We start from the raw sequence: 25,469 nt of genomic DNA on the forward strand, positions 1-25,469 counted from the left end.
AAACCAGATATCAAAGCCATTAATGCTCTTATCAATAGGTTGACCAGCAATCAACAAGGAACAGGATAGAGGCCTAGAATTACTTATTGGGAGTGATCTAAGACAAGGGACATCTCAACTAGTAGGCCCACTGCGAAATATTTTAATCCTACAAATACTCCATACATCGATAGTGTCCTTATTTGCCAAACAAAAGACTTCTACATCCATTCGTAATTAGGGTTTCTGCTAAGCTTATCAACAGTGGGAGATGGAGAGGAATGTGGTTTGGAGACTTCAATTGCAACAGAGTAAAGTGGGGGCAGAGAGCACACATTTGTTATATGCTCGGTCACATTTGAGGGGGCTTGGCAATTGGAACTAAGTAACTTCCTCGTGATCAATGTTTCTAATAAACCCAGAAACTCTCATGGGTTTAGTTACTCATGGGGTGAGAGTAAAGTGACTTTTCTCACCAGCATCCTATTGACCGCCAGACTAGAGAAAATCCAAAAGTAGGCAGGTTTCCAGGTTTATTCGACAATAGCAATTTTACACAAAAAGAAGAACGTAATGGAAAAGGCAGCTGTAGGAAAAATGTTCTAAAGATCGACAATGTTTTTATCTGTTTGACAGGGGCGGATTTGTTTTTCTTTATCGCGACAAATAGTGACGGAAATTGTGTTTTTTTGAATAAATTATAATTGCTGAATCATTTTGAAGGTACGAGAGGCACCTGAAGGAATTCTAAATACTAGGTGGGAGGGCATACAGGCTGTCAACAATTTATTGATGCTGTTTTTATCGACACAAGACAGTTCGATGGAAACGCACATTAGCAGGCAATTGTCACATCTATTTTCTATGCAAACTTTCTAAATGTTGACAAATCACTGGTGAAGTTAATGGAAACATAGCTTCTGACCCTTAACTTATTCCCAATCTTAACCAGACCCTTAACTTATTCCCAACCTTAACCAAACCCTTAATTCTGACCCTAACCTTATCCTAACTTGAACCAATTCTGAAATTAAATATCGGTTTGCCAGCCACATCCCCCTCATTTTTCCATTACTCATGCATTACCGGACAGTCAGATTTGTTTATTTATTGTTGATAGATTATTTACCCCCATTTCTTTTGACGGCCGTTTGATTTTTGTTTAATCTTCCTAGTTTGCCTTGATTATTTGATTTAGTTAACTATTATTTACTGAACGTTTGATTTTCCTTAGATTTTATCTAAATAGTTTTAAAATGTTATACTGAAAAAAATATATAAATGCAACATGCAAAAATTTCAACGCTTTTATTGAGTTACAGTTCATATAAGGAAATCAGTCAATTAATTAGGCCCTAATCTATGGATTTCCCATGACTGGGCAGAGGTGCAGCCATGGGTGGGCCTGGGAAGGCAATAAGCCCACCCACTGGGAAGCCAAGCCCAGCGAATCAGAATGATTTTTTCCCCCAAAAGGGATTTATTACAGACAGAAAGACTCCCCAGTTTCATCAGCTGTCCGGGTGGCTGGTCTCAGACAATCCGCAGGTAAAGAAGCTGGATGTGAAGGTCCTGGGCTGGCGTGGTTACTCGTGGTCTGCGGTTGTGAGGCCGGTTGTACTTACTGCCAAATTCTCAAAAACAACGTTGGAGGCGGCTTATGGTAGAAAAATGTACATTCAATTCTCTGGCAACAGCTCTGGTGGACATACCTGCAATCAGCATGCAAATTACACGCTCCCTCAAAAACATCTGTGGCATTGTGTTGTGTGACAAAACTGCACATTTTAGAGTGGCCTTTTGTCCCCAGCACAAGGTGCACCTGTGTAATGATCAAGCTGTTTAATCAGCTTCTTGATATGCCACACCTATCAGGTGGATGAATTATCTTGGCAAAGGAGAAATGCTCACGAACAGGGATGTTAAAAAATTTGTGCACAACATTTGAGAAAAATAAGCTGGTTGTCAGCATGGAACATTTCTGGGATATTTTATTTCAACTCATTAAACATGGGACCAACACTTTACATGTTGCGTTTATATTTTTGTAAAGTATCGACTTATGTACAACCAAAAAATTACTTTACTCATGTCATAAACAGCAACTGGGACGATTAAGGAATGATTTGCCTATAGCCTGGTTGAACTAGACTGAACATTGCGCTGACCATTGTTTTACCTGACATCACATCATGTTCAGTTCGGTTTAACCAGGCTATTATTTGCCTATTGATTGATAATAACCGTTACTGTTTTTGCTAATTCAGGTGTTACCTGAGGTGTTTTGGTAATGCCCTCAACATTAGCATTCCTCAAGAATAGCCGAGGGGAAAATATTGCTGCTTTTATCAATGGACAGGGTTGTCAATTTCCTTTTATGGATGCCATACCACATCTCACATGACTTTGTCATAACCATTAGGAAAACTCAGTTGTCACGCTGTCATACATGTGTAGGTGTTTGGGTGGAGTACAAGGAACACAAGAGATGGGTGAAACTTAGAGGAACTGCCAACCTCAAGGTTCCTATGGCAACACTTTTGCAGTAAGAGTGCATGGGAAAACAATAAACAGAGGTGTGTGTGATTGTGTATACAGGGGTGTAATTTAGCGATGGTGTAATACATGTAGCCTAATACGGGGGTGTGCCACATGAACTCATTTAACGCACAGTAGGATTGATTAGCCATTTTATATAGACGTGCATAACCCTGTATAGATGTATACAGTAGAAGGAAAGTGATTCACCAAACAGTACTTCATAATACTGATGACTCCTGATCGTGGGCTAGTATCAAACACACAAAATGACACATAGCACGAGGTTAGAATGATTTCATGGTGTCTGAAGTGTGCATGGTAGAAGGTCCAACTGTTGGTTACCGATAAGGGATCAAAGAAAAAACGTTAGGTGGTGGGAGGAGGCTGATCAGCTTTGAAAGTTGTTAACATGTAGCACCTGTACGCCTGCCTGGGAAAAAACACACACACCCAACACAGGCATCTCATGCTGCTCACACACCCACACCTGACACAAGAGCCTATGATCATGAAACTACACTAATAGGCTTCTGTAGGAGTGACGAAAGCACTTCTATAAAACTGGGTGGTTCAAGCCCCGAATGCTGATTGGCTGACAGCCGTGGTATATCAGACCGTATACAACGAGTATAACAAAACATTTACTGCTCTAATTAAGTTGGTAACCAATTTATAGCAATAAGGCACCTCGGGGTTTGTGGTTTATGGCCAATATACCACGGCTTGTATCCAATTGTATCCAGGCACTCCGCGATATATCGGCCATAAACCCCCCGTACAGTATTAATTATAAAAACAGCAGCCTTATAAAGTCTGTGTGATTGAGGTTGTCAATTGAAGCTAAGCTACAGTATAAAGTAGGTATCAATCACAAACTAAAAAGTGATTGAAAATGACAAAAAGACAAGTTATAACATCTTGAAACGTTCAAGAGAAGTTAGGCATGAGTGAAAAAAGGACAAACTCTGGTCATGTTTGCCGCAAATGTCTCATTTTTTTTAATTAGAAGCCAGAAAACTATCCATTTCATCATCCATTTCACAATTTTCTCTTTCAATACTCCACTTCAGTTTCAAATCATGTTTACAGAATTCATTTTTCAGGCATCTTGGGTGATGATGCGTGAAACCATTCCAACACGCATCATCACCCAAATCCTGTTTATTAATACATGACAACATTGGGAAACAAAAAAAAATTAATTGAAATAAAAAGTATAAGATTTATATAACCCCGAATTAAAGAGAAAACAAAGAGTTAGATTGAAGAGAGGACAGAAGGTAAATTGACAACCTGTAGAACACGGTGTCATAGGCAAATAGGAGGTCCATTGAATAGCTAAAGCTCTTGATTACAGAACTGGCTTTGGTACTGGAAAAGCTGAAGAGGTGTTAGCCACTCAGAAAGGGTGCCGCTCCCTCCCATTTAAAACCTGTTGGAATAGGAGCCAACTGATACAATGAAGTAGTGTGTACTAAAACAATATTTCTAGACATACTAGGGTTGTTTAGGACAGAAGTTCATGAACGCTGCCTCCTAGATTTTCGCGGGGTGAGGCCAAACTGAATCCTAAGCAGTCCCCTTTGACCTCAAAGGTCATTCTGTCTTTTGTCACACACAGAACTTACATTAAAAACAATTTAAAATCATGTCATTAGAGAATATAAACACATTATAAAGTCCTTTCCTGGACCGAATATAAAGTTATTGGCCACTGAACCCCTTGTATAAGGAAATTAACAGGACAATTTCAATCCTGAGGTCTTGTCTAGACGTTAACTGTCAACCATGCAGAGATGTATTGGTGCCACAACAGCGTGCAGGACAAGACAGGCAGATATATTATTCTCTATATTGAGAACTTGTCTCACAATCTAGATATTACAGTCATAAGACAGTTGAGGCAATACAGAGGTGACAGAATTTAGACAGTATGACCACGATCAGAAGTGTCATGAGACATCACGGCTTGGTCGCGGATTTACCCTGTGTGCCTGCATTTATACAGTTTGTCCTTTTTGATAGTGATTGATACAACACTTCCTCTCCCTCCTGTATACTGACATCGAGACTGAGTACATGAAGGCGCTTTTAAGAGTTAAAAAAAAAAAAGTCAATTGGCTTTGTTTCCCTCTGTAAAGTGTGTTGGGGGTTGTTGAAGGGAACAAACACAGGGCCTGGAAACCTCTAGAACATGGAAGTCTCAAACTGGTAGCTTTCAAAATGGCGCTCTATACCCTTTGCAGTGCACTACTTTTGAGTTGTCTACTACATAAGGGAACAGGGTACCATTTCCAGACACAGACATTATTTCCACAGTTTAGGTGGAGAAAGTTTTCTAGAAACCCACCCAGCCCGTTTATCAATATCATGGGGGCCCATGGCTGCTTCCAACCTGAAGGCCTCACCGAAGCCTGGGACTCGATTTAGCTGCCGAAGCCGAAGATGCCCTTGATGTAGCCGGTCAGGCCGCCCTTGCCCTTCTGCTCCACCTTGTCGTCGAGGGTTGGGAAGGCCACGTGGTTGAGAGCCAGGTCAAAGAAGAGGGGCTTACAGGGGATGGGCTGGAAGTCAGGGGGGAACTGGACCAGGTTGGGCTGCTTCCCCACCAGGGTGGGGTCCAGGTGGAAGGTATCCAGACGTTCACACAGAGGCTGGATGGAGGGGGGGTAAACAAATTAGAGGGAGAGCAGGGACTGGTAAATGTAAATGACTAGAACATGTCATAAGGTTTGGCTCGTGTGTCAGCTAGCAGAAAACATACGCTGTGGTTCTAATGCAAAGCAGAAGTCATTTTTCATGAACCAGCACCAGGTTCAGTAGTGAACAACCGTAATACCTGCCATGTGGACATACACTGCTCATGATAGCAGCAACATGACATTTCAATGACAGATTTAAGAGTGAAACCCGACCCTGTGTGGGATAACACAATGACACATAGTACGTCTGGCAGAGGCCTCCTGATATTGGTCACCCATCACCCAAACATTGTCGTTCTTCCATATCAGTCTGCTCGGCAGCATTCCAGCTCTGTCCTGTATTGTCTGAGGCAGGTCAGGGAGTACTCTTCCCCCGCAGGCTGGCCCACGTAAGGCATGATCCGTGGTAGGCACACTCCTATTCCCAACACCACTTCCTCTCACTACTGCACAACTAACATACTACACCTTTCATTTACTCCACCATTATCTGAAAGTAGTCTAGAAAATGGCACGGCTGGAACTTGGGAGGTACCGAGGAGTCCGTTAACACAGAACTAATTGGTGAGCTGCTCGATTAAAGATCTGGGTCAACGATAAGAGATCAATAAAAGCTAGAACAAGAAGCGGAACGAGGAGCTCCACACTCTCTTTGCAAGTTACCGAATGTCCCCTCCTGAAACTCGAAAGACGCCAACACCTGCGAAATGGTGATCTGTTCAAATAACCCGTGAGGAAAAACCCAAACACTGTAATTACATGCAAAATCTTTCCATGAGAAGTTAGAGTTAGGGCTAAGCACATTGGGGGTGATTAGCTGTGAGACTTTGTTTTTAATGTGGGAGGCTAACTTTGTTCGTTCTTACCGTGTTGTCTTTCACCTTCTGCTGAGAGGGTGCTTCAGGAGCATCCTCTGTGTCTAAAATACAAACACACACCCTCAGCTTCATAACACAGGCAAAATAAACCAGAGACCTCAGATCTTATAAAACGCACACCAGTCAAGTCACAACAATGACAAGTCAAGCAGAAATGTCAAATACAAAGTTGGTTAACCCAGGTAAGGTTATTACCCTATAGAAACAAAATGGCTGCCATTGCAAGTCAGGTACCCACCTAAGATGGCCGCCGCCTGAAGCGAGTATTTCTCAGCGTTGACCTCTGTGATCAGCTCCTGCACATCAGGCAGATCCTTTAGGCAAGGGAGACAGATACATTAGGCCAAGACACGTTTAGACAGTCCCACAGTAGAGGTACCTGCCAAAATAATGGAAACACTTGAATAAATGAGGGATACTAAGTATATTAAAAGCAGGTGTTCCTGAGTTAATTATTCTTAGGGTCATGTATATAAAAAAATACTGGGAAGGCCATTATTTTGGCTATCATGACTATGCCCCCCATAGGATGACAATGGCCCCATCCAAGTGGCACGAGTGGTTACTGAATGGTTCTATGAGCACGAAAACGATGTAAACCATGCGTCATGGCCGTCACCAGATCTCAACCCAGTTGAACACGTATGGGAGTTTCTGGAGCAGCACCTGAGACGGCATTTTCCCACCACCATCAATAAAACACCAAATGATGGAATTTCATGGAAGAACGGTGTCACATCCTTCCAATAGAGATCCAGACACTTGTAGAATCGATGCCTTGCATAGGTGCATTAGAGCTGTTGTGACTCGTGGTGGCCCAACGCCCTATTATTAAGACACTTTATATTGGCGTTTCCTTTATTTTGGCAGTTACCTGCATGTTAAAAATGTAAGTTTACATACTGGCCACAGTCAGGGGGTCAACGGTTATTGGTCAGGGGTCAGCGTCTGTTACCTTGAGGCTGTTGTTGAGGCTCTTAGCCTTGGACTGGACCTCCTTGGCGTACTTCAGGACCCGCTCATACAGGACCAGAGCCTCGCTCCACTTCTTCACCAGCACGTACGACTGGGCTATGAAGAAACACCTGGGGGAGAGAGAGGGGGATGTTAGTGACTGTGTATGTTTCTGTTCTGGCAGAGGCGGCTCAGAAACACTTGAACAGCAGGGGTTATGCCAGCAACTGTGCATGTGTGCGTGTGTGCATGCGTGCATGTATGTATGTAAGCTTGCTCCATTTCTTTACTAGCTTATACATCAAGGCTATGAAGAAACACCTGTGGGAGTGTGTGTGTGTGTGCACGCAGTGTGTGTCCTCCGTCGTGTGAGCTCTGACCTGTAGGCCTTGTAGACCAGCATCTTGACGGCCACCTCCTTCTGGAAGGTGTGATCTTCCTCCAGCCCCTGCAGGGTGGACAGCTCAGCCAGACTCTGTAGAAACAGTCATGAGGCAACATCAACAGGGATAAGCTGACTCACTGGTAAAGGCTTAACCATAGAAATAGAATGAGTCAGAAAGAAACATCCTATTTCTACGGGCTTAACATTAGAGTTGAGTGGCGGGCACCCCCTCAGACGATCCCGCAGGTGAAGACGTCGGATGTGGAAGTCCTGGGCTGGCGTTGTTACACGTGGTCTGTGGTTGTGAGGCCGATTGGCCATACTGACACGTTTTCTAAAGTGACGTTGGATGTGGCTTATGGTAGAGAAATGAACATTCAAATCTCTGGCAACAGTTCTGGTGGACATTCCTGCAGTCAGTATGCCAATTGTGCGCTCCCTCAAAACCTGAGACATCTGTGGCATTGTGTCACGTGACAAAACTGCTCATTTCAGAGTGGCTTTTATTGTCCCCAGAACAAGGTGCACCTGTATAATGATCATGCTGTTTACTCAGCTTCTTGATCTGCACACCTGTTGGGTGAATGGATTATCTTGGCAAAGGAGAAATGCTCACTAACAGGGATGTAAAAAAAACTTGTTCTCAAAACTTGAGAGAAATAAGCTTTTTGTGCCTGTGGAACATTTCTGGGATCTTCTATTTCAGCTCAGGAAACCCAACACTTTACATGTTGCGTTTATATTTTTGTTCAGTATAGTTTTTGGACTTGATCCTGGGTATGCTGAGTAAATAGAGTGGTTTGGGTGTTTTGTGGTTATGAAGCAGGAAAATATCAAACCATTCAGTTTCACTATCAATTACTGTAACATTATGAGATAACAAGGACACAGACATTGGGAATGTGCCAGAGATGACGATGTAATGTGACATGGTGTTGTGTTATCAGAGGTGTATTCATTAGTGCGCACAACAGCAAAACGTTTTAACAGAAAAATAAAAACAGTTTACTGGACAACCTCAGGTAGCATCGCCCTGTTTTACTCGGGTGTCTTCCATTTCATGGCTACTGAACACGACCCAGGTGTGTGTTTATACCTGGAGGATGATGTCGTACAGGCGGATGAGGTCCTGGGGACGAGGGCCCCTTTTGTTCTCGTCCGTCTGCGGCTCCTTCAGCTTGGCCTGCAGCATGTGGGCCATGCTCTCGTTCCTCTTCACCACCGTCCACAGCTTGATGTAGGTCAGGTAGCTATGGGGGGGGGGCACAAACACAGGTCAAAGACTGAGTCCATGTACAGGTAGGCTCTTAATTCATATTTGCTTGCATTTGTCATCTAATCAAAATGCACCGGAGAAGACAGTCTGAGGGGAGGGACCTCGGACCTTCTCCTCTAATACGGTTGAGGATGCGGGGAGGAGATAGGGGTCACCATGCGTCTTGCATCCTCTGACAAATGTCAGACAGGCAGAATGACCTCTCTTACCTGTGCAGGAACTGCAGGTTGGACACCTTGCCACTGGCTTCATCAGATCTCTCTCGCTGCTTCTGCAGAGTTGAACAGTCAGGGAGCATTTACCCATAAACAGATCGGGTCAAGGACTGTACCAGACTTTGTCACTACTACTCACGTTACTGTTTATCCTATGAACTTCACTACGTCAGGTCCGTAAACCCAAGTATCAACGAGAACCCCGCTCAGGGGTTCGTAACCCTAACTGTCATGTCAGGGGTTCGTAACCCTAACTGTCATGTCTGTAACTTTTTCAGTGTCAGTCAGTCAGTCATACTTACCGCTTCAGTCTTCAGCTCCTCTCTCACAGCCTGGATGGTGTCTCTGCACTCGGCTAGTAGGGTCTCGTACAGACGTTCCTTGGTCTCCTCATTGGCTGCCTGTGGGCGACAAATGGTGATCCAGTAGGAATCTGACACAGAATATGAATTCATTATTCCATAGATACCTCCCCTGACCTTCTCCAATGGGTATTGAGAAGGACATGAGGATAGAGGAAACTAGGCATAAGCAAGAGAGACCTTCCCTATGCCTGTGGGTACTGATGCTGGGTTATGGGATTCGTATTTCTTTGTGCGATAATATGAAACAGTATGAAACAAAACAGCTGAAATACCATGAAAATAGCTACGGCTGCATTTTACTCAAACGTGGTCATACTTGAAATGGTTGCCTGAAATGGAGCCTTGCTTACAGTACGAATCAGATTAAATCATGCAAATGTAAATATTAGCGTAAAAGCTCAAGTAGGTCTTGGGTAAGGCTGTGACTGGGAGAGACAAACGTACGCAGCAGAGCAGGTTGCTGTAGACATTCCTGTAAAAGGTAAATTCCTAGAGTTACTGTAGCTCAGGACTGATGTCAAAGAGAAGCCTGGTTGTTCATGACACCAAGATGTAACACAGGCTTATTGTGTACGTTACAGTAGGCGAACTTGTAGGTTTGGGAGGCAGCCAAGTGTTGTGATTTATATTGTTTATGAAAAATGTCAGTCATTTCAGAAGATGAGGGAGTCAGAAATATTACAGTATCGTCAATGACTCATATGTCCTAGTTAGAACGTCCTAGCAGTGGCCATATTAAATGAAAAAATTGCTAATAAAATATGTTTGTTATATATTCCCCTGCTGACAAATCCATCCAATCTTAAATTATTTTGCCGCATCTTATCCTCTGACAAATTGGTGTACATGCTTGTGAGACAAAGTAAATCTGAGGATTCGCCAGGGTCTTCGCTTTAGTTGACAAAAACACTTAAGCAATCATTAAAGCGCTAAAACATGGCGGGGAATGATTTGGGAGCGTTCCACACTAAAAAGTGGCAGAATTGTCCTTTTTTTAAAACCTCAAATTCATCATCTCCAGCACCATACCAGTACCACATACTTGAAAACAGCACATTTATAGGATCTGGAGTTAAAAATATAAAAACGTCCTAAAGAAAATGCTTATCATTAAGCACGTTTCCATCCAGAAATGCGAGTAAAATAATGTAAATAACATTTTTTTTTTAAATCACAACAGCTGTGATGGAAACCGATGGTTACAGTACAATTTCATAAATGCCGAAAGACAACGTTCATTCGACACGGTGGAATCTTTGTGTGTCGGTAAGATGAATTACTTGAGAAATGGTGGTGGAAACTCCTTAAAGCACAAATAGACATAATCATATTGGAGTCGTCCTCCTCCCACTACAACTCCGGGAAACAATGCAGTTTAGTAGGCTAGGCTACAGATGAAATCATTTATGATGAACTTCACAGGGTGGTGATCTTGATGCTCCTTTCCAATAAATATCGAGGGTCTTATTCTGGTGACATGCTGATCGATGCTTGACTGCCGTTTGACAATAAAAGATATTCCTCGCTCTTAATAGCGGCATTATGTTAAGTAGCCTACCCGCACTGTTAGGCTTTGGCGGTATTTGAATACCATTTTAAAAGAATAATAAGCAAACCAAATGCATAGCTGGAGCCCTTAGCTGGATATAATTTGACACATCTTAGATTTGGTTATAAACAGTGGCTTAGCACGCACCCACATTGTTTAAATGTTTGTTTTTTATGTACGAGGGTGCATGCTACGCCACTGCTTATAATAATAAATACATATTGAATACGTGCCAAATAAATGATATCCAGCTACGGGCTCCAGCTATGCATTTGGTTTGCCAACTTGACATCTAGTGGCTAGAAGTCAAGATCAAGCTTCTTGGTTACAGCAGAGACATTTAATCCTTTCCATGATCAAGATCTCAGTTGCCTAAATTGCTGTGTGTGCAAAAAATGTATAACTACTTAAAACCTTACATATCACCCCTTGTGTGCACTTGCGTGAAGACCGTATACCCCAGTACAGTACAGAAACAGTAGGACTTTGGAAATGTGGATAACGCCCAGCCCTACGCACTGTATCTGACCAGAGTAGGGACATTTGCTATTTAACGCAACAGTCTGTGACAAAACTATCGAGTTGAAAACGCGTTGGAAACACATTGAAAAAGTATTTTTTTAGTTACATGAACTTAAGAGAAAAAGTACATTGTGTGCACTACGTCATCACACACTGATTTCTGGAAGTCAGTTTTGTGGATTTTGGAATATCCGCATCAAAATCTGTCACCAATTGGATGGAAACATATCTTGTGACATCACAAGTTAGGATAAAATATATATATACACATTTTAAAAACCTGCAACGAGTTTCTAGCCAGAGAGATGGTATTTTCTTGCTCCCCACATCACTAATCTGTTTGAAAATCAGTGTTTTTCAAATGAAACTTTTGATAATATCATTGGGTAGAACGTCTTAACATTATATATTGTTCGACAAAACGTAGAAATGCACCATTTTCACATATGTAAACAACGGTATTGTGCTGGAGATAATGAAAATGAGGCTGAACATTTATGAGAGTTGCCCTTTAACACAAATTGGTTTTGGGCAGACTATGAAGTAACATTCACTCCTACCCATGCAGCATGTGGGGAGGGTGTATTGTGGTGAGACATTCACTCGTGCCACCACCCTGGCAACGCCTAGCCCCTAACAGGACTGGGAGAACCAGTTTGGTATCTTCTGTGCTTTTCATAGAGGGAGAGAAAGGAGGGATGGTGCATCCCTCTTCAGTATGTCCCCTAGGGATTGTGCATGGCCTTAAATGGCAGTTCCGTTGGAATGGTTGAGGGATCCCACACGAAACCCAGACGACGACAAAAAAAAAAAACATGATTTGGGGGATTTTTACTAAATGTAATGTACAGAAGTCCTATGGATGAATGATTGTTGACAGAAAAATGTGAAATATAAAATAATTAAAATTGCCATATGACATTGACCTTACCTAGGCCTCCTTTTAAGATTCCATAAAGTTTCATTTGTAAAGTCAAATGAAGCTTTATGGCTTGCTCTGTAATAAGAGTAGTATTTTAATGGTCATACTTTTATGAATATTGAAATATATATAAACATGAATATTGAAATGTTTTGATTTTCTATATAATTGTTGAACATAATATACTCTACAGGCATATCAGAGTTCCAGAGTGGGAACTCTGCTTCTTTTAGAGTTCGTAAGCATACCCAACAGAGTGAATGTAAAATTGGATTCAAAATTATCACGTTCTACTGGTGATTTGCAGGATGTGCAACGACACAAGTAAAAGGAGGGTTGTGATTGGTATAGCAGACGTAACCAATCGCTCTGTATAAAAATGGGCCATAACTTTAGACAACTGAGGTAGATACAGGGGAGTGTAGAAGTAGAGGCAGCCATAGGGGGAAAGGTATTATGGTCCAACTGTTTCTGAACCCTTGTGTTCCCCACATCAAATGGTACCTCCCATAAACGTAACAGAATCATTGACTAACATATCAATAAAGGACTGAAGAGCATAAATTGTTAGCCCTCAACTCAAAAAGCACATTTGGGTACAGCCGGTTGAGGACAGGCATGAGGGGAATTTCTGACCAGACCCAAATTCAGCCTTACTTCAAAAGTGTAAACACAATTACATGTAATGCTCTGCTACATCTAACACAAATGATGGTCCCACTCCCAAACTGATAACCATTTAGCTCCGATGCTAGTCTGTCCATAGAGACTAGGGCTGATGGGTGTAGCCATGTGAGTGTGTGGGTTGCTATGCAGAGAATGCAGTTTGACAGCACGAGTGGCAACATGCCAGAGCCTAGTGTAGGTGTGTGTGACGGGTGTGTCCGCAGGGATGGAGAGGTAGACCTACAGTAAGCCCAACAGGGAAGGTAAGAAGAGTCTGACAATAGACACCTTTCAGAGAGCTGTAGTGGAGCGAACGCCACCTACTGAGACCCAAGGTGAACTACATGTGATGATAGCCACCGTTGGACTCCTGACCTGCCTTGAGGATAACCTCTCCCTACAGACTGGTTGATAACAGTTTGATACCGCTATAGAAATCGAGCACTGGCTAGGCTGCACCACTAAACCCCCGTTCACTGGCCCCCTAGTTCACCAACAGTTTCTCTAGTTCCATTAGTTCACAAGTCATCCTTGTTCATGCGGCTCATAAGTTAACTACCGGCCCTGCAGCTTCATCCCACTCGTCCATTACGAAGCAGAGGTGTCCAAGCAAGACAGCGAAACCCCTTTCAGGGCTTGACATCAACAGGTTTTTTTGGCTACTTGTAGGACAGACTCTTTACTTGTCTGAAAGCTCAAGTTACTTGCCCCCCCCTGTACCACCATAGGCCAAAATAGGTGACTGATATGCATGTTCTAAGAAGCAAAGAAACACTTTCAAAGAAGAAGTTGGTTTATTCAGGGTTCATACACATTCTGACAGATGTCAGAATTACCTGGCCAATATTGAATAGAGCGGAAACCGCAGCTTTCCAACAGTGTCAGATTTATGTCTCAGCTCCCAAAGAGACGGCTTTTGCAACCGGTGTATGCAGCATTGGTGTATTAACGCAGCCGCTCAACAACTATGCAGTTGATGAACGCTCACAAGGCCATGTAACAAGTTATTCACCAGGGCGCTGCTGGAAGGTTTGGGACATGACACTAACACATGCTAATAGATAAATGGTTAACTACCAAGACGACTATACAATATGTTTTAAACTGGACATCTGGTTAGTCTGTTGTCTCATTATTTTAAAAGGCTACCTGCAGCTGTTGCAATGTCTCTCTCGGACAACGGTCCACTGGCACAGGTAATGTACACGTCTAATGACAGTACGAACCCGGTTTGCTGGAACAAAACAATATGCACAGGGTGATCTAAAAAGCGGAGCTTGCAACCGCAGGTGATTGAAAGACTAATTATTGCATTGACAGGCATGAGCATACTCCGATGCGCTCTGCAGAGATTGGGAAGGACCTACTTCTAACCTGAGGAATTGTTCGATATTTTGATGTGTGAATTATTTATTTGTCTAGTCAGACAACTTAAATCTATATTCTGCTTGTCCGACTTTTTGTTGTTGGTTGTCCCGGACAAGCGTTAATGTCGAACCCTGCTTTTAACACCATCATTCTGACCTGACCCGTACTGTGCCGGCTCTGACATTTTCTTTTCACAGTTCTAGCAACTGCGGAGGATGCGAAACCCAGGCCCAGCCCAGTCAAGTTCTGCTTGGCTCAGTATCGTGAAAATGTGACTAGACCCCTGGTAGGGTCACTGACCTGGGCGATGGCGGCCTCGTTGTCTCCCAGGCCCAGCAGGAAGATGCGGGCCTTGTCGATCTTGACGGGCACCGTTCGGCCTCGCCACTCTACCTCGCTCATGGTGGCTGCCTGCTTGGCTCTCGTCTGTGTGATCAGGGCCTGGAACAATACCACAACCATTCAACAGTATGCAACATAAGACAGGTCTGTTCCAACATCCACACTAGCCTACTACTGAAAAAGATAGAACACAGACCCGATACATTGCCTAAGGGGTATAACAGTATGGACAATGGAACAAAGGGAACAAATGGATTTTCTCTACACTAAAGAGTCCAGTAGTAAAGTAGTTGTTACTATGTGTTTTACAGTGAGAGGGACCACACACACTGACCTCTAGTTTCTCAGCCATCATGCCTCCTCCTCCTCCTGCACTGAGCCTCATCTGCATCAGCTCATTCATGGCGTTCTGGTCACCTGGGGTCAGAAGGGAGTAGGATTGTTCACTACCAGTCAACTGAACGGGAACGGGTTGTGTGAGGGTGCTTGGTCGGTGCGAGGGTGTGGGAAAGAGAAGCTGTAGAACACACAGTTGTGTGTGATTTCCTCGGTATGAGAGGTGTGCATGTGTGAATGCTTATGAAAAGTGCAATCCACTGTCAATGTGAGCGACGGGCTGTGTGTGTCGCCTACCGATGTTGTAAGCACAGTAGCGGATGTTGGGCGAGATCTCCTCCACACGCTGGTGATACAGCACTGCCAGCTCCTCAGTAAAGGCACTGGCCAGCTTCTCATAGATTGTCCTGAGGGAGGTTACAATACAGTTACATGGAATTTTCTATAGTTCACAAGTAGCAAGGTGGTGGTCCGAGAATACAGCTATATGCTGAATGCTTTTGGATATGTTAAGCATACGCCTACACTTAGGTGCCGCTCGTTAACATCAGACAACTTGACATCTGTCAACAAACAATGTAGCCTACATTGCTAAGGCCTCATTTGCCCCATGTGAAATGAAGATCGTAATACTCTCCATCAAAAGCTCAGCAATCAAAAGGGGCCACACTTTAGGCATTTCGGTAGTAGAGTGGGGTCAGACTCACTTGCACTTGTTGAAGGCCTCCGTGGCAGCCTTCCACTCCTGCAGCTCAAAGCGCACCATACCACTCAGGTAGGAGGTGTAGGCCTGCAGACAAGTTGCATTCATTATTATTAATTCAGAGGTCACCAGCAGCTATTTTGGCTGGGTTAGAAAGACAGGGCCCTGAAGTGCCCTTTCCTCCAGGACATGCCCAGCTGCCATGGACATGCCCAGCTGCCATAATGTTGGTTCCTCAACTGATAAATATTTGTCTTCAAATATTAGTTTCAGTTAAATTGTTACTTCACTTCAACAGCATTTGAACCCCATGTTGAAATAAATGAAGGTGAAACAATAGGGAAAGTAGCCTACCTGTGCTTCCAGTTTGGTCTTGGCATCCACACGAGGGCTCTCACACAGCTTCTCCAGCCTCTCTCCATGTTTGGCAGCCTTCCGCAGGCGGGACAGCAGGTGGAAGCGCTTGCGGGGCTCTGTGTTGGCCTCCTGCTTCAGCTGCATGGCATAGCTCCACGCCCTCTCAGCCTCCATCAGTACCAGCAGTAGATACCTAAAAGGGGAATGGGATTTGTTATATTCAAGGGACTTGGGCCAACTTGTGCGGGCCGCTATTTTGTTGCCTCTCTGGGCACTCCATCTATGATGAGTATTTTGATTGTAGTTCTAGAACAGAATGATGGTTGCTGGCAGGTATCATGCATTAAGTATTTGGATTGTAAATCCAGTTGTACTTTAATACTGTTGTAAGAATGGGATCGGGTACTATTACCTGTTGTCAGAGTACCGGTTGTCAGAAAGCATCTCGACAGTCACTTTCTTCCCAGTGAACTTGTGCCTGTTGCCGCACTTGAAGCCCAGGGTCTTGCGCAGACGACGCAAGCGCCGGGAGCAGTATCCCCTAGGACAGAGAGAAAGACATGGGTGAATTGTGTGAAACTATAAGCCAACCATAAGGTATGATCTGTGGTTGTCAAACACCCATTCACTGCCATGGTCCAGTCCTCCATCTCACCTGTATCTTTGATAATCCCCGTGTCGCAAGCCATGTTGTTGCTGGGAATCCTTGATGATCTGGAGAACTGCAAGTATGCGTTAAGGGCCAGTCTACTACATTCACACAGGAACCTAAAGCTAACTACATACACAGTGAAGAATTAGAAAAGCCACAGTAGCTATACTTTAGCAGTGGATTTGAATTATGTGATGGATGTAGCAAGTTGGCAATGTTAATTTACTTAAATACACATGATTTTAGCAATATTATGACATCTGTAAACCGCTTTTCTAATGACACTTAGCGCTAGCCTTCCGACATTACGTTAGCCAACTAACGTTAGTTATGGAAGCCCACCTCCACCAAAACATACTGGTGTCGCTAAATCAAATATTGGTCCCGGGTCAGCTGTATAGCTTTAGAAAGGATACCCTCCAGTCCGATTCCATCTTCCGTTGCATTTTCTTTATTCTCGTCCATAGGTAATATTTTCCCTTCATTTTGCTTGTCGGAGGCCATTTTTCTGCTAGTAGCACACGTCCAAACAGACCCGAAAAAATGCACCGGAAGTAGACTCAAGCGACAACGTTTTAATACACATGACACGCAACAATAGCGAAATACACGATTCAAAACAATCCAATAACGCTTATAACATTCAACAAAAATATAAACGTAACAGTGTTAGTCCCATGTTTCATGAGCTGAAACAAAAGATCCCAGAAATGTTCCATACGCACAAAAAGCTAATTTCTCTAAAATGTTTTGCACACATTCGTTTACATCCCTGTCAGTGAGCATTTTCTCATTTGCCAATTTATTGCGTACACCACCATCTTCTTCTTCTGAGTGTAACGGCGGGTGGCTTCCGATATGCTGCATTACCGCCTCCAACTGGACTATAATATAAATACATGATACTTTGTAAAATAAAATAAAATAAAAACATCCTTCACACTAATCCTCGACTCATTAAAACCCGAAGACGCCATTCCATTACCTTGACCCGATCAACTCCTGCACCATCAAATCAAATCAAATTTATTTATATAGCCCTTCGTACATCAGCTGATATCTCAAAGTGCTGTACAGAAACCCAGCCTAAAACCCCAAAACAGCAAGCAATGCAGGTGTAGAAGCACGGTGGTTACGAAAAACTCCCTAGAAAGGCCAAAACCTAGGAAGAAACCTAGAGAGGAACCAGGCTATGTGGTAGAGATTATAACAGAACATGGCCAAGATGTTCAAATGTTCATAAATGACCAGCATGGTCGAATAATAATAAGGCAGAACAGTTGAAACTGGAGCAGCAGCACGGCCAGGTGGACTGGGGACAGCAAGGAGTCATCATGTCAGGTAGTCCTGGGGCATGGTCCTAGGGCTCAGGTCCTCCGAGAGAGAGAAAGAAAGAGAATTAGAGAGAGCATATGTGGGGTGGCCGGTCCTCTTCCGGCTGTGCTGGGTGGAGATTATAACAGAACATGGCCAAGATGTTCAAATGTTCATAAATGACCAGCATGGTCGAATAATAATAAGGTAGAACAGTTGAAACTGGAGCAGCAGCACGGCCAGGTGGACTGGGGACAGCAAGGAGTCATCATGTCAGGTAGTCCTGGGGCATGGTCCTAGGGCTCAGGTCCTCCGAGAGAGAGAAGGAGAGAATTAGAGAACGCACACTTAGATTCACTCAGGACACCGAATTGGACAGGAGAAGTACTCCAGATATAACAAACTGACCCCAGCCCCCCGACACATAAACTACTGCAGCATAAATACTGGAGGCTGAGACAGGAGGGGTCAGGAGACACTGTGGCCCCATCCGAGGACACCCCCGGACAGGGCCAAACAGGAAGGATATAACCCCACCCACTTTGCCAAAGCACAGCCCCCACACCACTAGAGGGATATCTTCAACCACCAACTTACCATCCTGAGACAAAGCTCAGTATAGCCCGCAAAGATCTCCGCCATGGCACAACCCAAGGGGGGGTGCCAACCCAGACAGGATGACCACATCAGTGAATCAACCCACTCAGGTGACGCACCCCTTCCAGGGACGGCATGAGAGAGCCCCAGTAAGCCAGTGACTCAGCCCCTGTAATAGGGTTAGAGGCAGAGAATCCCAGTGGAAAGAGGGGAACTGGCCAGGCAGAGACAGCAAGGGTGGTTCGTTGCTCCAGAGCCTTTCTGTTCACCTTCCCACTCCTGGGCCAGACTACACTCAATCATATGACCCACTGAAGAGATGAGTCTTCAGTAAAGACTTAAAGGTTGAGAGCGAGTTTGCGTCTCTGACATGGGTAGGCAGACCGTTCCATAAAAATGGAGCTCTATAGGAGAAAGCCCTGCCTCCAGCTGTTTGCTTAGAAATTCTAAGGACAATTAGGAGGCCTGCGTCTTGTGACCGTAGCGTAGCGTTCCGTCCTCCCATGCCAACAGCCTGGGAGGACGGAACACCACCACTCAACACACCCTGTAACTCTTCTGAAGTAAAATATATATATATATATATTCTAAAGTCAAATACTTCTCTGCAGCTGCCACCACATCTATTTTCTGTGATTTTCTTTCCATTTCTGTGGTACAGTTGATAACCATTGCTATGAATGCTAAGAAGCCAACCTTACTGAAGCGTATGTCACTTGTTGGCCTATCCCTCTGTGCTGACACAGATCTACTACTTCTCCCCCTTGATCCATTCTCCTCTACTTTCTTCACTGCCTCAGGATACGATACCTTCCGCACTACTCTGACTCTAGCCACCTCAACTTGCCTCTCTGTCGCACCGGACACTTCTGATCCCCAGCAACACGACAAGCGGTACCGGCGCACCAAGTCGAGGTCCAAAAGGATTCATTTTTAAGCATTGTTGGTTAAAAGGCTTGTAAGTCAGCATTTCACTGTAAGGTGTACTAGACCTGTTGTATTCAGTGCATGTGACAAATTTGATTTGATCATGGGCACCCCTACTGTTAACACACAAATCCACCAAAACTACACAATCCTCTATCATATGCCCTCCTGCACACTTCCCAAATATTGGAATCCCCCTCCTTCAAACTGCTGCAACATGACCATAAGCATTGCACCTGAAACAGTGCAGTGGATTCGGCACAAATGCTCTGACAGGATAACTGATACAGTGCCTTGCGAAAGTATTCGGCCCCCTTGAACTTTGCGACCTTTTGCCACATTTCAGGATTCAAACATAAAGATATAAAACTGTATTTTTTTGTGAAGAATCAACAACAAGTGGGACACAATCATGAAGTGGAACGACATTTATTGGATATTTCAAACTTTTTTAACAAATCAAAAACTGAAAAATTGGGCGTGCAAAATTATTCAGCCCCCTTAAGTTAATACTTTGTAGCGCCACCTTTTGCTGCGATTACAGCTGTAAGTTGCTTGGGGTATGTCTCTATCAGTTTTGCACATCGAGAGACTGAAATTTTTTCCCATTCCTCCTTGCAAAACAGCTCGAGCTCCGTGAGGTTGGATGAATTTATTTAAATTGGATGTTCTTAATATGAACTTTACCTCAGTACAATCTTTGAAATTGTTGCGTTAATATTTTTGTTCTGTGTATATAAACATAAATACAGTGCATCCAGAAAGTATTCAGACCCTTCACTTTATCCACATTTTGTTACGTTACAGCCTTATTCTTAAATGGATTAAATTGTTTTTCCCCCACATCAATACCCAATAATGGTGAAGCAAAAACCGGTTTAGACTTTTTTGCAAATGTATAAAATAAAAAAACGGAAATATCACATTTACTGAGTCTGATTTACTGAGTCTGTATTGAGACCCTTCACTCAGTACTTTGTTGAAGTACCTTTGGCAGTGATTACAGCCTCGAGTTGTCTTGGGTATGACACTACAAGCTTGACACACCTGTATTTGGGGAGTTTCTCCTACTCTTCTCTACAGATCCTCTCAAGCTGTGTCAGGTTGGATGGGGAGTGTCGCTGCACAGCTATTTTCAGGTCTCTCCAGAGACGTTCGAAAGGGTCTGTCGAGTACATTCATAGACTTGTCCCGAAGCCACTCCTGCATTGTCTTGGCTGTGTACTTAGGGTTGTTGTCCTGTTGGAAGGTGAACCTTCGCCCCAGTCCAAACGCTCTGGAACAGGTTTTCATCAAGGATCTCTCTGTACTTTGCTCCGTTCATCTTTCCCTTGATGCTGACAAGTCTCCCTCGATCGTGACTAACATCCCCACACCATGATGCTGCCACTATGAGTGAAGTCATGGTAAACGTTGTTTTTTGACATTTAAGTTGAGACACTGTTACCTAACTCCCCATAAGTTAAATATAAACACTTGCGTCGGGCTGGGGGTTTCACTTCTCAGTTAAGTTAAGGGTCAAAGTTTGGGAAAGGCTTAAAACCGAGAAAAAAATATATACCATTGCCTAGCCCTGGGATTGAACACGAAACCCTCAACGCCAGATTGCAGCTTTTACACCCATCCACCATCCCTGTCCACAACTCCCTAGCAAGCCAACAGCTTACTTTAAAGTAATAGCACTCACTTTTCCCCCTAGTGGCCAGTTTTGAAGGCAATTCCACACATTCTTGGGACCTGGTTACATGTCTCTACTTTGACTTCAAACTAAAGCGATCTCCCTGGTCCACGAACACACACACACACACAGAGAAATGTCAGACTACATCCACTATTGAAGCAGTGTCCTTTATGTCCCAGTGTCCTGCAGGTAGAGGAGGTGTTAGACCTGTCTCAGTGTGTATTCATCACTCATCACTGTCTGTCTGTAGCCACTGGGACTGTGACCTTCGGTTGAGTCAAAGGCAGACAGCAGCACATACCCTGACACAACCGAGGACTAACTTACCTTTACAACAAACCAACACACGCTCACACACCAAATGAATCCTCTCACAATAGGTTTTTGCTGACAGCAGTGCGTCAGACACTAAGTTGATTCCCCAGATGGATTTCTCCGTCTGTGTTTCTACCTCAGAACTGCCTATTTCCTGGAGAGTGATTGTTGAAGGGAGAGATGTTGAAGGTTGCCTTTTATAGCACCCCTTTGTGTCAATGAGACCAAAAGGGAGATGAATGATCCTTGTCACACAACAGTGTCGTGTCTCTTGTGGCAGCTGCTTGGCAACAGTTGAAAGTCACAGAGAAGAGTACAGAGCACTCAGTTCACAGTTATAACAGAAAGCAGCATCTTTCATTAAATGGATGTCTTTTCAGTCACTTTCATTTCATGCTGTTTTAGTAATCAACAATATGATCAAGGTGGTTTGAGTTTACTCTTGGCGTCAATACCTTATGGAAGCCTGACACCTAGTGGCGCATTTCAGAGCTTCCCACTGTGCCCACTAACCGGTGCCCATTGTATTTCACTGCACCAGCACTTCTTATCATCAATCAAACTCACTACAAAGATTACCTGTACATTTGAGTCAGGAATGTTTTACCATGATGGAAGTCTCAGATCAACAATGACTTGACTTAGAATACAGAATACTGATGTTTGTTTACATCCACACACACACACACACCACACACAACTAATAGGGAAAGATTAGCATGGACCTGATGGCATCTCAAAACAATGTCTGACACTTTTGGATTCCGAAGGCTTGACGACTGTGCTTACAAACTGGGAATACTACAAGTATCATGCTGCAGAATACTGATGTGTATTACAGTGTAAGTTACAGATGGACTTCAATAAATGCAGTGTAATACGACATATAATACAACTCCCATTGTCATGGCATTTTAAAACAGTAATCCTTGAGGTATGAGACACAAACCTTTGTCTATGTGAAAAAATGACTGTATGGGATACCTAAGGCCAGCTCTATCCCAGTGGTAGTCTAGTAGACACTGTATCCAGTGGTAGTCTGGTAGACATTGTACCCAGTGGTAGTCTGGTAGACATTGTACCCAGTGGTAGTCTGGTAGACATTGTACCCAGTGGTAGTCTGGTAAACATTGTACCCAGTGGTAGTCTGGTAAGAATTGTACCCAGTGGTAGTCTGGTAAACATTGTACCCAGTGGTAGTCTGGTAGACATTGTACCCAGTGGTAGTCTGGTAAACATTGTACCCAGTGGTAGTCTGGTAAACATTGTACCCAGTGGTAGTTTGGTAGACATTGTATCCAGTGGTAGTCTGGTAAACATTGTACCCACCATGCTTCACCGTAGGGATGGTGCAAGGTTTCCTCCAGACGTGACGCTTGGCATTCAGGCCATGGAGTTCAATCTTGGTTTCATCAGACCAGAGAATCTTGTTTCTCATGGTCTGAGAGTCCTTTATGTGCCTTTTGGCAAACTTATTGCAGGCTGTCATGTGCCTTTTACTGAGGAGTGGCTACCATCTGGCCACTCAACCATAAAGGCCTATTTGGTGGAGTGTTGCAGAGAAGGTTGTCCTTCTGGAAGGTTCTCCCATCTCTACAGAGAAACTATGGAGCTCTGCCAGCGTCACCATCAGGAAGAACTTATTAATTTAAGAACGATGGAGGCCACTGTGTTCCTGGGAACCTTCAATGCTGCAGAATTCTTTTCATAACCTTCCCCAGATCTGTGCCTCAGCACAATCCTATCTTGGAGGTCTATGGACAATTCCTTCAACCTCATGGCTTGGTTTTTGCTCTGACATGCACTGTCAATTGTGGGAACTTATATAGACAGATGGGTGCCTTTCCAAATCATGTCCAATCAATTGAATTCTCCACAGGCGGACTCCAATCAAGTTATAGAAACATCTCAAGGATGATCAATGAAATCAGCATACATCTGAGCTGAATTTTGAGTCTCATAGCAAGTGGTCCGAATATTTATGGAAATAAGGTATTTCGTTTTTTTATGAATTTGCAAATATGTCTACAAACCTGTTTTCGCTTTGTCATTATGGGGTATTGTGTGTAGATTGATAAGAAAAAAAATAAATGTAATCAATTTTAGAATAAGGCTGTAACTTAAACAAATGTGAAAAAATGTTAGGGGTCTGAATACTTTACGAATGCACTGTATGTATATGATATATCCAGTACCAGTCAAAAGTTTGGACATGCCTACTAATTCAAGGGTTTTTCTTTATCTTTACTATTTTCTACATTGTATAATAATAGTGACGACATCAAAACGATGAAATAGCACATATGGAATCATGTAGTAACCAAAAAAGTGTTAAAACGAATCAAAATGTATGTTATATTTGAGATTCTTCAAAATAGCAACCCTTTGCCTGGATGACAGCTTTGCCCACTATTGGCATTCTCTCAACCAGCTTCATGAGGTAGTCACCTGGAATGCATTTCAATGAATAGATGTGGAATTTCCTTTGCGGAATGTCTTTCCTTCTTAATGCCTTTGAGCCAATCAGTTGTGCTGTGACAAGGTAGGGTTGGTATACAGAAGATATCCCTGTTTGGTAAAAGAACATGTCCATATTGTGGCAAGAACAGCTCAAATAAGCAAAGAGAAATGACAGTCCATTACCTTAAGACATGAAGGTCAGTCAACACGTAAAATTTCAAGAACTTTGAAAGTCTCATCAAGTGCAGTCGCAAAAACCATCAGGCACTATGATGAAACTGGCTCTCCTGAGGACCGCCACAGGAAAGGAGTTACCAACCTCATAAATTGCTGCCCAAATAAATGCTTCACAGAGTTCAAGTAACGGACATGTCTCCACATCAACTGTTCAGAGGAGGCTGCGTGAATAAAGCCTTCATGGTCGAATAGCTGCAAAGAAACCACTACTAAAGGACACCGATAATAAGAAGAGACTTGCTTTGGCCAAGAAACACAAGCAATGGACATTAGACCGGTAGAAATCTGTCCTTTGGTTTGATGAGTCCAACTGTGAGATTTTTGGTTCCAACCACCGTGTTTTTGTGAGACGTAGAGTAAGTGAATTGATCTCTGCATTTGTGCTTCCTACCTACCGTGAAACATGGAGGTGGTGTGATGGTGCTTTGCTGGTGACACGGTTAGTGATTTATTTAGAATTCAAGGCACACTTAACCAGCATGGCTACCAAAGCATTCTGCAGCGATACACCATCCCATCTCATTTGTTTTTCAATAGGACAATGACCCAACACACCTGCAGGCTGTGTAAGGACTATTTGACCAAGGAGAGTGATGGTACTGCATCAGATGACCTGGCATCCACAAGTACCCGACCTCAACCCAATTGAGATGGTTTGGGATGAGTTTGGGATGAGTGAAGGAAAAGCAGCCAACAAGTGCTCAGGATATATGGGAACTCCTTCAAGACTGTTGGAAAAGCATTCCATGTGAAGCTGGTTGAGGGAATGCCAAAAGTGTGCAAAGCTGTCACCAAGGCAAAGGGTGGCTACTTTGAAGAATCTAAAATCAATTTTAATTTATTCAAACTTTTTGGCTTACTAAACTCATCAGAAAAAGTAAATGTCCTCTCACTGTCAACTGTGTTAATTTTCAGCAAACTTAACATGTAAATATTTGTATGAACTTAAGACTCAAGAACTGAGACATAAACTGAACAAGTTCCAGAGACATGTGACGAACAGAAATTGAATAATGTGTCCCTGAACAATGGGGAGGAGGGGGGGGGGTCAAAAGAAAAAGTGATAGTCAGTATCTGGCGTGGCCACCAGCTGCATGAAGTACTGCAGTGCATCTCCCCCTCATGGACTGCACCATATTGCTAGTTCTTGCTGTGGGATGTTACCCCACTCTTCCACCAAGGCACCTGCAAGTTCCCGGATATTTCTGGGGGGAATGGCCCAAACA

General features: G+C 43.4%; 1 protein-coding gene across 1 annotated transcript; it reads right to left on the reverse strand.

The window, feature by feature from the left end:
* Positions 1 to 3,489: 3,489 nt before the first annotated feature.
* Positions 3,490 to 17,531, reverse strand: LOC135539170 (signal recognition particle subunit SRP68-like). The gene is made up of 16 exons (XM_064965008.1): positions 17,129 to 17,531; positions 16,716 to 16,782; positions 16,473 to 16,601; positions 16,058 to 16,253; positions 15,708 to 15,790; positions 15,298 to 15,407; positions 14,999 to 15,081; positions 14,623 to 14,763; positions 9,233 to 9,331; positions 8,925 to 8,986; positions 8,536 to 8,689; positions 7,435 to 7,529; positions 7,056 to 7,185; positions 6,339 to 6,414; positions 6,089 to 6,141; positions 3,490 to 5,174 (listed from the first exon to the last, which is right to left on the reverse strand). The coding sequence occupies exons 1-16, from the start codon at positions 17,214 to 17,216 to the stop codon at positions 4,947 to 4,949; spliced, it is 1,794 nt and encodes a 597-aa protein (XP_064821080.1). The 5' UTR covers positions 17,217 to 17,531; the 3' UTR covers positions 3,490 to 4,946.
* Positions 17,532 to 25,469: the final 7,938 nt, after the last annotated feature.

This window comes from Oncorhynchus masou, chromosome 5 (assembly GCF_036934945.1).
Source record: "Oncorhynchus masou masou isolate Uvic2021 chromosome 5, UVic_Omas_1.1, whole genome shotgun sequence".
Classification (NCBI taxonomy): Eukaryota; Metazoa; Chordata; class Actinopteri; order Salmoniformes; family Salmonidae; genus Oncorhynchus; species Oncorhynchus masou.

What these genes read in the sequence shown, in the direction of transcription:
- LOC135539170 (XM_064965008.1), bottom strand. Translation starts at nt 17,216, where the DNA reads ATGGCCTCCGACAAGCAAAATGAAGGGAAAATATTACCTATGGACGAG. An exon ending in CTACTGTGCTTACAACATCG is followed by an intron (nt 15,082 to 15,297) that starts GTAGGCGACACA and finishes TTCTGACCCCAG; the next exon opens with GTGACCAGAACGCCATGAAT. An exon ending in ACGAGGCCGCCATCGCCCAG is followed by an intron (nt 9,332 to 14,622) that starts GTCAGTGACCCT and finishes TGTCGCCCACAG; the next exon opens with GCAGCCAATGAGGAGACCAA.